Source organism: Chiloscyllium plagiosum, unplaced genomic scaffold, assembly GCF_037043375.1.
Source record: "Chiloscyllium plagiosum isolate Xiang-an unplaced genomic scaffold, Cpla_swu_hap1 HiC_scaffold_5, whole genome shotgun sequence".
Lineage (NCBI taxonomy): Eukaryota > Metazoa > Chordata > Chondrichthyes > Orectolobiformes > Hemiscylliidae > Chiloscyllium > Chiloscyllium plagiosum.
This window is the reverse complement of record NW_028270143.1, coordinates 109,103,702-109,116,118: the sequence shown is the minus strand read 5'-3', so window position 1 is coordinate 109,116,118 and position 12,417 is coordinate 109,103,702. Positions and strand designations below refer to the sequence as shown.

The 12,417-nt window shown below is 41.1% G+C and overlaps 1 protein-coding gene across 3 annotated transcripts in view; it reads left to right on the top strand.

Annotated features, from left to right (window-relative positions):
• The window catches only part of dnajb6b (DnaJ heat shock protein family (Hsp40) member B6b), a 151,995-nt gene that overhangs the window by 36,188 nt on the left and 103,390 nt on the right, over nt 1-12,417 (top strand). For all 3 annotated transcript variants that reach the window (XM_043690700.2, XM_043690701.2, XM_087987557.1), the window contains one exon: nt 10,601-10,720. In XM_043690700.2, coding sequence (XP_043546635.1) covers nt 10,601-10,720 — 120 coding nt within the window. The remainder of the gene's footprint in view (nt 1-10,600; nt 10,721-12,417) is intronic.

Here is a 12,417-nt window from a genome sequence, read left to right as displayed (position 1 = left end):
AGGCTTTTTGGCCTCTATGTTGCACTGACCTGTGAAAATAATCTGATGCCCATCTAACCTACACAATTGCATTATTATCCATATGTATGTCCAATGCCCTTTAACTTCGGCAAGTCTACTGCTGTTGCAAGCAGACCCTACTACTCTGAGTAAAGAAACTACCCCAATATCTGTCCTAAATCTATCACCCCTCAATTTAAAGCTATGTCCCCTCACATTCGCCTTTGCCATCCAAGGAAAAGGCTTTCACTGTCCACACTATCAAACCCTCTGATTACCTTTATACATCTCAATTAAGTCAGCTTTCAACCTCAAACAAAAATCATCTCCGTTTCCTCAGCCTTTCCTTGTAAGACATTCCTTCCATACCAGGCAACATCCTTGTAAATCTCTGAACACTTCCCAAAGCTTTCACATCCTTCCTATAATGCGGTGACTAGAACTGCACGCAATACTTCAAGTGCGGCCTCACAGTGTCTTGTTCAGCTGAAGCAATACCTTGTGGCTCCGAAACTCAATCCCCCCCCTATCATTAACACCAGTGCACCATAGGCCTCCTTAACAACCCTATCAACCTGGGTGGCAACGTTTGAGAGATTTATGCACCTAGACGCTCATCTCTCTGTTCATCTACACTACCAAGACTTTTACCATTAGCCCAGTACTCTGCATTCTTGTTACTACTTCTGAAGTGACTACCTCCCACTTTTCCACATTAAACTCTATTTACCACTTCTCTGCCCAGCTGTGCATCTTATCCCTCTGTAACCTGCAACATTCTTTGGCAGTATTCGCAACTGTGCCTACCATAGTGTCTTCCGCAAATTTACAAACCCATCCTTCCATGCCCACATCCAGATCACTTATAAAAATAACAAAAAGCAGTGGCCCCAAAACAGATGCTCACGTCACACCACTGGGTAATTGAACTCCAGGATGAGCATTTCCCATCAACACAACCCTCTGTTGTCTTTCAGCTAGCCAATTTCTGATCCAAACTGTTAAATCAACTTCAATCCCAGAACTCCTTACTTTGTTCAATAGCTTATCGTGTGGAACCTTAACAAATGCTTTACCTAAGTCCATATACACCACATCAACCAACTTACCTTTATCCACCTGTTTTGTCACCTTCTTGAAGAACTGTATAAGGTCAGTGGGCACGACTTAACCTTCACAAAACCATGTTGACTATCCCTAATCAAATTATTCCTTTCCAGATGATGATAAATCCTATCTAGAACATAGAACATAGAATACAGCGCAGTACAGGCCCTTTGGCCCTCGATGTTGCGCCGATCCAAGCCCACCTAACCTATACTAACCCACTATCCTCCATATACCTATCCAATGCCCGCTTAAATGCCCATAAAGAGGGAGAGTCCACCACTGCTACTGGCAGGGCATTCCATGAACGTACGACTCGCTGAGTGAAGAACCTACCCCTAACTTCAGTCCTATATCTACCCCCCCTTAATTTAAAGCTATGCCCCCTTGTAATACCCGACTCCATACGCGGGAAAAGGTTCACACTGTCAACTCTATCTAACCCCCTAATCATCTTGTACACCTCAATCAAGTCACCCCTAAACCTTCTTTTCTCTAATGAAAACAGCCCCAAGTGCCTCAGTCTTTCCTCATACGATCTTCCTTCCATACCAGGCAACATCCTGGTAAACCTCCTCTGCACCCGTTCCAGTGCCTCCACATCCTTCCTATAGTATGGCGACCAAAACTGCACACAATATTCCAGATGCGGCCGCACCAGAGTCTTATACAACTGCATCATGACCTCAGGACTCCGGAACTCAATTCCTCTACCAATAAAAGCCAGTACGCCATATGCCTTCCTCACCGCACTATTTACCTGGGTGGCAACTTTCAGAGATCTGTGTACATGGACATCAAGATCCCTCTGCTCATCCACACTACCAAGTATCCGACCATTAGCCCAGTACCCCATCTTTTTGTTATTCTTCCCAAAGTGAATCACCTCACACTTAGCTACATTGAATTCCATTTGCCACCTTTCTGCCCAGCTCTGCAGCTTCTCTATATCCTGCTGTAACCTGCCACATCCTTCCTCACTGTCAACAACTCCTCCGACTTTCGTATCATCCGCAAACTTGCTCACCCAACCTTCTAACCCCTCTTCCAGGTCATTTATAAAAATGACAAACAGCAATGGTCCCAAAACAGATCCTTGCGGAACACCGCTAGTGACGGCACTCCATGAAGAAACTTTGCCATCAACTACTACCCTCTGTCTTCTTCCATCCAGCCAATTCCTAACCCAAACCTCCAACTCGCCCTCAATGCCATATCTCCGTATTTTCTGCAGTAGCCTACCATGGGGAACCTTATCAAACGCCTTACTAAAATCCATATATACCACATCTACCGCTTTCCCCTCATCAACCTCCTTCGTCACCTTTTCAAAGAATTCAATAAGGTTTGTGAGGCACGACCTGCCCTTCACAAAACCATGCTGACTATCCTTGATCACATTATTCCTATCCAGATGTGCATAAATCCTATCCCTTACAATTCTCTCTAAGACTTTGCCCACAACAGAAGTGAGACTCACCGGCCTATAGTTACTAGGGTTATCCCTACTCCCCTTTTTGAACAAGGGAACCACATTTGCCATCTCTTCTAACCCTTTCCAACACCTTGCCCACAGCTGAAGTAAGGCTCACTGGCCTATAATTACCAGGGTTATCCCAACTCCCCTTCTTAAACGAGGGAACAACATTTGCTATCCTTCAGTCTTCTGCCACTACTCCTGTTGGCAATGATGACATAAAGATTGAAGCCAGAGGCTCTGCAATCTCCTCCCTGGCCTCCCAGAGAATCTCAGAATAAATCCCATCTGGTCCCAGGGTTTTATCTATTTTCAGATCTTCCAAAATTGCTATAACCAGCTTTGTCAACTTCAATCCCATCTAATCTTGTAGCCTGTAACTCCATATTGTCACTAACATTGCCCTTTTCCAATGTGAATGCTGACGAAAAGTATTTGTGCTTCCCCTGTGTCCTCATTCCAGACCTCGTGTTCCAGTACTATCTTTGACTCTAATCTAACTCTAGACATTCTTTTATTCCTGATATACCTATAGAAGGCCTTACGGTTTTCCTTGGCCCTATCCACCAACAAGGTCTCATGTCCCCTTCTTGCTGTTCTTAGCTCTCTCTAGATTTTTTTCTGGCTAATGTATAGCTCTCCAGTCCTCTAATTGAGTCATCATGCCTCATCCTCACAAGCCGCCTTCCTTTTGTCAAGAGCTTCAACTTCTTTAGTAAACCATCGCTCCCTCTCTACAACTACCTCCCCGCAGTAGCTGTTTCTTAAATGAGCTCCATGTTTCGAGAGTCCATTCCCTATGCATCCTAAATCTTGCCTAATTGCATAATTGCCTTTCCCTCAGTTATACCTCTTTCCCTGTGGTATATACCTATCCCTGCCCATTGCTATTGTGAACATAACCAAATTATGTTCACTGTCGCTAAAGTGCTCACCTACCTCCAAATCTAACACCTGCCCGGGTTCATTCCCCAGGACCAAATCCAATATGACATCACCTCTTGTGGGCCTGTCTACATACCGTATCAGAAAACCCCACACGTTAAAACCTGACCCATCTAAACTACTTTAACTTCCCCAATATTGACTGGGAATATAATAAAGTACCCCATAACAACTACCCTGTTACACTCGCTCCTATTGAGAATCCTCTTCGCTATACTTTCCTCTACATCCCTGGAACAATTCGGAGGCATATAGAAAACTCCCAACAGGCTGACCGCCTTTTCTGTTTCTAACCTCAGCCCAAACTACCCCAGAACGTTTGAGGGCTCATCCCCAATGCTGCTGTGATACCATCCTGGATTAACGATGCCACCCCGCCCACCATTTATTACTGCTGAAACATCTAAATCCCAGAATCTGCAACAACCATTCCTGTCCACCCTCTAGCCATGTCTCTGAAATGGCCACAACGTTGAAATCCAAAGTACCAACCCATGCTACAAGTTCACCCACCTTATTCCATATTCTTCCGGCATTGAAGTATACACATTTCAAACCAATCTCCTGATTGCCGCTGCCCCCTCGTAACTTTGTTAACCTATCCCTGACCTCACTACCCTCAACTTTCTGTACACTGGAACTACAAATCAGGTTCCCATCCCCTGCTGCATTAGTTTAAATCCTCCTGAAGAGCATCAGCAAACATTAAACCCCCACACTATTGAGATGAAGGCCATTCTCTTTGTAGAGGTCCCATCTTCCCCAGAAAGAGCTCCAATTATCCAAAAAACCAAAACTCACCATCCCTGCAGCCACTTGTTCAGCTCCGCTGTATCCCTGTTCCTTGCTTCACTAACACATGGCATAGGCAACAAACCAGAGATGATAACTGCTTGTTCTAGCTCAAAGCTTCCACCCTAGCTCCCTGAATTTCTGCCTTAGATCCCCACCTTCCTTACCACCTATGTCATTGGTGGACCACCATGTTCTCTCTTCTCTTCCCCCCCCCGTCCCCCCCGAGGATCCCGAAAACTCAATCAGAGACATCACGAATCCTGGTACCTGGGAGGCAATCAACCAATTGTGAGTCTCTTTTGTTCCCACAAAAGTACTTATCTGTTCCCTAACTATGCGGTCCCAAATGACTAAAGCTGTGCTTCTCTTCCTTCCTTACCCCTCTGACAGCAGGAACAGACTCTGTGCTAGAGACCTGTGTCACATAGCTTACCCATGGCAATTTTAACTGGTGAAATCAGATTGCTGTACAGGAATTTCATATAATTGCACAGTGTTAAACTGTAGTATGCACTCAGTTATATATTAAATCCCCACATTTTATTCTTGAGCAGAAATTCAAAAAATTGCCAGAAGTTGATTCGCCATTTTGTCACAGCACTTGGAGAAATGTAATTTTGTCATGTGCATATTATATGGCTGTGTAACCCAGTGTTAAAGCTTTGTTATTTTTGTATTTCATTTGTCATAAAACATTGTACTTATTGAAAATGTATCCCGTTGCTCTGCTCTGCATGCTGCTGGCTTAAGCGGAAGCTCAGGGTCAAAATCGCAAGTCTTTGTGTACTGAAAGTTTTGTTGCAAATTCTGGTCAACTTAAGCTATAAAATGAAATTTGAGAATATAGAATGTGCAATGAACATCCTCAATCCTTCACTTGTATCACCTTTTTTTTGGTTCTGAAATTGAGGAAAGCTGCTCATAAGTAAAAACAGAGCAGCACAGCAGGAATAGGCCCTTTTGACACACCATGTCTGTGGAGCTTTAGCCAAAATAATTTTAAGTTTGTCTAACCAGTCCTCTATAACTGTGCAGCAGGCCATTCAGCTCAAGTTCACCTTGACCCTCCAAACAGCATCCCTCTTGGACCCCACCCCCTTACCTTATCCCCATAACCCTACATTGCCCATGGCTAACCCACCTAGCCTGCACATGCCTGGACAATTTAGAATGGTCAATCCACCTAAGCCGCACCTCTCTTTGGATTGCGGAAGGAAACAGGAACACTCAGACATGGATGGTAAGTGCAAACTCCACACAGACCATCGCCTGAGACTGAAATCAAACCTGGATCCCTAGTGCTGTGAGGCAGCATGTTAACCACTGAACCACTGTGCTACCCCAACATTTTTGGGAGCTATGACTTGCCCCAAGATCTCTCTCTATATATCAATGCTCCTAAGGATCCCATGCCATTTACTGTATACTTCCTCTTGCACTTGACTACTTAACATGCATTGCCTCACTTGTGCAGATATCTGCAAGTTCTCTGCCCAGCCTTAACAACTGACAGTCTTTTGACAACCTTTATCACTGGCCACAATTCTGGCAATTTTTGTCATCTGCATACTCACTAACCAGGGCACTTACATTTTAATGCAAATGAATTTTATACATATTTCAAACGAGGTCTCAGCACTGATCCTTGCGGATTACCACTGGTAGCAGGCCTCTAGTCATAATAGAACTGCAAATATCCTCTGCCGTTCATGACCTAAGTTTATTTTGTATCTGGTTTATCGACTCTCCATGAATTCCTTGTGCCTTAAGACCACTGGGAGGAGTTTAGAGGGGTACAGTTGTGCTTTAAGAAGTGGGGACCGATGGAATTTCAAACACATTTTGTAAAAATGTAAGCAAGTAAAAGAATTCTTGAAACAATGTTAGAACAAAGAAAAGCCAATGTTGTTTGTTGAAGGGTAATGGGGACAATCCAGGAAACAAAAACTGGTGAGCCTTATCAGTCATGGGGAAATTATTGGAGAAGATTCTTAATTTAATTGCATTTGGAAAATAATGGATTCATTAGGGATGGTCAACATGGCTAGGTCTTGTGTCTTAAACTTGGTGTTTTTCTTCTCTGGAAATGATCAGATGATTGAGGGTCAGGCAGTGGACATTGTCTACATGGACATTAGTGAAAGATTTAACAAGGTCCTTCATAGTATGCTGATCCAAATTATAATTATGGTTCCCAAATATTCTCCCATTGAAACTTTGATCACCTGGAAGGCTCATTCTCCAGTATAAGGTCCCCTTCCCTAGTTGACCTAGCTACATATTGTTTCAAGAATCTGTGGTAGTCTTTAATTGCTTGCAAAATTTCAAGAAATATAATGTTTGAAGTTCCATCTGTTCCCATTTGATCTTGAAGCACAACTGTGACCCTTTACACTGAGACTCGCGTGCTTCAGCTTCAGCTAAGAGCTCTGCATTGCCAACAGATGTAAATTATCTTTATGCCATAAGCTAACATGTTGCAATGATTTCCTAAACTTTGCAACCATTCTTGAGTAAAATTGAGTTGAACCTTTTGTGGCTGCACATGATTTAGACTGTCAAAGCTCTGTTTGCTGTTGAGAGTAATGCAAAAGTGATTTGCCTTTTAATCAGTCTTTTCTGCACCGAGAATAGTTGTGGGACACAAGTGAATTTTTTTTGTTATTGGTTGTTCCTGTCTCAGATGGAGCACCACATGGGAATCTAGCTGATCTCAGCAATAGGATAAACGTTTTGATTGAAATTGTCTCAATATTTGCAGGAATGTAAACTCTCGCCAGAATTGCCCCCCATAAGGTCTGTTGGTAGCAACTAAAACCTGCAAGTTTTGTTTGTTTGTGTCTTTTTGAGTCATTGTGCTGTTACTTGTTGTATCATGCCAAGTGTATAGATCATATCTCCCAGATGAAAAAGTGCATTCTGCAAGAAGTGTGAAGTTTTGTTGTTTAAATGCAAATGGTTAGTTGAATTAAACGTGGCCAAATAACATGAGAAAATGTTAAACCTGAAAGCTGTGATTTTAGATCATAGCTGCAGGTTAGCTTGGTTGACAGCTGGTTGCAATGCATTATGATAACAAACAGCATGGGCTCAGTTTCCATGCTGGCTGAAGTTACCATGGAGGACCCTCCTTTTCAACCTACAGTATGACGACCCTTGGACTAAACTACCACTAGCTTTTTATGCCGAATGAGGGCAGCCTATGACCCAGTAGAATGTGGTGACTTTACTATTCCCTTGTTAACCAAACAAGGTTGATTGCAGGCCAGTTGGATCTGGTTTGGCAAAGATTGATATACTTTGAGCAAAATCTTTCCTGCTGACAGCCCCACTTCTGGCAATGACTTTTTTTAGTCTTGTTTTTATTTGGCTGCCTCCAAGCCACTTGATTGGCAGTGTTTGGTAACATTTTCTGGCAGTTGTCAGCATTTTTCTGCAGTGAATTTTAACATTTACAAGAGTTTTTAACATGAACAGCGTTTTGACTGGATTTGTAAATAGATGACTTCAGTTCATTTGAAGAGTGATGAAGGATCTTTAACATCTTGCTACAGGATTATTGACGAACGTGAGAGTTGAAGTTTATTGGTTGTAGGTGGAAATGTGTAGATAAGGCCATAGTCAGATTTGCTATTGAATAACCCATGGTGTAGCTGTGATATTCTAACAAATTTCTTTCACATTCATATGATTGTTTCTATATTTGGGGAATGTTGAATCAGACGTCTAGTGAGATGTGGAACATACAGCACAAACAGGCTGTTTGGTTCAACTATAGAAATTTTCTACTTTATCTTGTTAGTGGGAAATTGGCAAAATTTGGAAGGCTCAGTAATACTGTCCCACTTCCTATTGACATCCTCTTGTCTCCTCTGCGCCCTTCTCCCAAACAAAATCTGTTTGCTAACTTTTGATAATCTCCAAGCTCTCTGCAAGGTCTGTTTGAGGATAATTGAAAGCTAAAATTATCAATGTCTCTGCATCAAATAATGCAGATCACATTCAAACTTTTGCACGTATTCTCCTGAGCCATTCTTAGATTGCAAGTGGAAGAAATTAATTCTATAGTTCACAAGTCCCACTTGAAATTAAATTTTCATCTGATTTTGTTTCTTTAACTGGAATGACCAGATACTGCCCCCACTGAACTATTGCTAGCATCTATTTGTCAATATCAAAGGGGTTGTATATGCTGGATGATCGCATTTTTGTTCTATTTCTCATCTATTTTTGTCAAGCCACTTGCAGCAACATTTCTCCTAGTTATTATAATGTGGATCCTTCCACAGATCAGTCTTTGGCTCCATTTGCCTCATTTGAAGGAACCAATTTGGGTTCAGTAACAATTGTCTGAATTGGAAGGTTGTGGATTCAAGCTCTAATCTTGTATTTGGACATGGATTCTATGTACAGTACAAAATGGGGGGAGTTGTGCATTGTCAGAATCTATCATGGAGACACTTTAAACCAAGAGGACTTGCCCACTCTGGAAGATGTTTAGCTTGCATTATTTGCTCAACAAACAAGTAAAATATTAATGGTTTCATCTTGATTGTAGGATTTTTGTGTGCACTGCTTTATTTACTGTGTTACTGTATACTTCCAAGAACTTCAATGGCTGTGAAGCAATGTGGTGCAAGTTTGTAAGTTTTTTTCGTTAATGCACCTTTCCCATGATAATGATCCAAAAGTATGTGGAGTCAGTGCCCAGATCTACCTTCATGCTTCCTCACGTTCTTCCATTCACTCTGTATTGTCAATGTGCTTGGGCGAGTTCTACATTTTGAATTTGTTTCCTCAAGTTAAATATTTTGTGGGCAATAAAAAAAAGTTAGATAACCTGAAGGTGGAAATGTGTCTAGAGCATGCCCTAAAGTTTTATTACACTGTAGTTATGTAAATGTGCTTTACTTTATATTGGCTGAATATGTTAAATATTAATATTTGTTACAGGCTTGATATTACATGTTCCACTCTGAGGAGCTAAAAGTCTTTTTCTGGGATTATTTTGAATTTATTTTATAATTTTGGTTAAAAATTGCTTTCTGCATATTTTGAAGACTTTCAAAGCTTAAATTCAAAAACAATCAAATCTTCTCATAGTATAAAATTTGTTGGAGGGAGATAGTCTGATTAATTTGAGTTTTTGAAAAGATTACTAAACCTGAGGTAGTGCAGTTGATGTGGTTTACATGAGCTCCATTAAGGTATTTGACAAGGTCCCACATGGAAGACTGGTCCAAAAGGCAAGAGCCCATGGGATCCAACGCAAAAGATGATGGAGGGTTGTCTTTGTGATTGGAAATCTCTTACTAGCCATGTACCATAAGGATCAGTGGGACTCTTGCTGGCTGTTATGTACATTAATGACTTGGGTGTGAATGTAGATGTTGTAATTAGTAAGTTTGCAGATGATATGAAAATTGGTGTTGATACTGAGGAGGGTGGTCGCAGCTACAGTCTGATCAGTTAGTAAATTGGGTCGAGCAATGGTAGTTGGAATTTTTAATCCTGGTAAGTATGAGGTGATATGTTTTGGTAGGTCTAATAAGAGAATGATACACACATTGTATGGTAGGTCCCTATGAAGTACTGAGGAACAAAGGGACAGTGTGAACAAGTCTACAGATCCTTGAAGCTGTCACAGGTGGACAGTCGTGGACAAGGCATATGGCATGCTTGTCATCATTAGCTGGGATGTGAAATATAGGAGTGAGAAGTCTTATTGTGACTTAAGAGCTTAGGTTAGGCCCCAGGTGGGATACTATGTGCAGTTCTGGTGCCACACTGTTGAAAAGATTGCTTTTGAGAGATGCAGTGGAGATTTGCCTGGGAGGGAAAATCTGTTACAGGAAGAGATTGGATAAACTGGATTTCCTTACCCCAGAGTAAAGGAGACTGAGGGTCTATCTGAGGCATATAAAAATGAGGCTCAGTGTATATGGGGAATCTTTTCCCCATGGCAGGTGTGCCTAAGATGGAAGGGTGAGAGTTTAAGGTAGATAGTAAGTGGTTTAGAGGAGATCTGAGGAAAATTTCACCTTTTTAAGTTGATTGGAATGTGCTGCCTGAGGGGTTGGTGGAGGCAAGTACACTCAACATGTAAGAAGCATCTGGATAAGCATTTAAGATGCATTGTTGTTTGTCGGCCTAGCGCATGGAAACGGAGATAATTTACTTCAGTGTTTGTGGGTTGGTATGGACATGGTGGACTGAAATGTCTGTTTCTCTCCTGTATAACTCTGACTCTGATTTAATTTGCTGTTTTTGGAACAGTGGATGATCCCTTTGATGACTTCTTTGGAAATCGACGAGGTAGACGAGGGGTTGAAAGAAGCAGGGGTGGCGGAGGATCTTTCTTTTCTTCTTTTGGGGGATTTCCTGCATTTGATTCTGGTAAGTAATCACCATTTAATAAGTATATGGTAGAATATAAATTTCTTTATAATATGAACAAGTTGCAGCAAAGTTGTTAAAACCAAAATATATCAAACTGTTCTGGTGCTTAAGACTACTGACTTCTGGTGCTTAAGACTACTGACATGAAAGCCCCATCTTAAAATGTGAAGTACTGAAGTCCTGGAAATTTGAAATAAAAATTCCTGAGCTAGCCGCCAACAAACAATGATGGAGAAACTGTTTTTCACTCCTGAGATGTTGCCAGACCAAAGTTTGAAGTCTAAGACTGTTCAGTTATACTAATCTATCAAATTTGATAGTTCTCAATATTTTGTTCAGGAATGGAAATTCCACTGGTTTAGTAGGGTTATTGACTGCTAAACCAAATTTAGTCGATCAAAAGTAGTTGAACTCTTGGTCATTTTACTGTTGTCTTGGGATAGGTAGTTCAGTTGGTGCCCTCTCTAAAATTAACCTGTAGAGGTTCCTGTTTGGAGGACCAACAGTGAAAGTAATCTTTTTGGATTTAGGACGAACTGTACAATTTATACCTCTTCTAGTTTTGAAAGAAATGCTTTTGCTTTCCACCAAAAGCTGAATTAAATCATATCAATCTACTGCATAGTATGTGATTTGTGCAAACACTTGAGGATTTTTTAGTACAGAAATAATTGAGATTTTTAATTTGTATTAACTTGAAATTACATGTTTTTGTTTTCAGTATGTTAATGGCTTAATTATCGAGCCGTTTCAGCTTTACATGTTTAAATGACTGGCTCAATTGGATTTATTTTCTTGGATCAGACTTTGCAAGCGTTTGTATCCTAACAATTTCTTGATTTTTGACATTCTATTGAGTAAAACGAATGTCACTGTTTCCCTTTGTCAGAAAAATAGCTCTGTACAATTGCTGGTCTTGATGAAAGCAACCACAGCCTTAATGTTCATCAAGGATATGCTCTGAAGTAGATTAGCAAAGAGATCTGTGTCCTTGTACATACTCCCTGAAAGTTGTCACTTATTTGAAGACATGCATTGTTTGAAACTAATTGAATTGTCTTGTGACTCTGTTTTTAATTTGATCAAATTTTGCCTTTGAAACAAATTCTCTTGTAGTTTTTTGATAAGATCCAGTTTATTTGAAAATGAAAGTTTGAGTTTTTGAGGTAGTGCATGCCGTCAGAGGTGAACTGATAGATGTACTGTGGTTGAATTTCTAGAAGGCATTTGATGGTGCAATATTTCACACTGGAAAAAGATAGTGTTGTCATGGAGAATATTGAGATACAGGCCACTAGACTAGATGGGATTGGGGCTCACAAGGAGGTGGTGTTAGCAATTGTAAAAAGTGTGAAAATAGGGTAGGTCCCCTGGGCTGAATGGGATTTATCCTTGGATTCTCTGGGAAGCCAGAGAGGAGATTGCTGAGCCTTTGATCTTTGTCGTCATTGTCTGCCAGAAGATTGTTCAAGAAGGGGAGTAGAGACAACCCTGGTAATTATAGACCAGGTGAGCCTGCCTTCAGTTGTGGATAAAGTGGATAAAGTGTTATGATTATGAATCCTCTCTCATAATCCTCTAGAAAGGAATAAGTTGATAGTCAACTCCATTTTGTGAAGGGTAGGTCATGCCTCACAAACCTTGGAGTTCTTTTGAGAAAGTGACCAAACAGGTAGATGAGGGTAAGGCAGTTG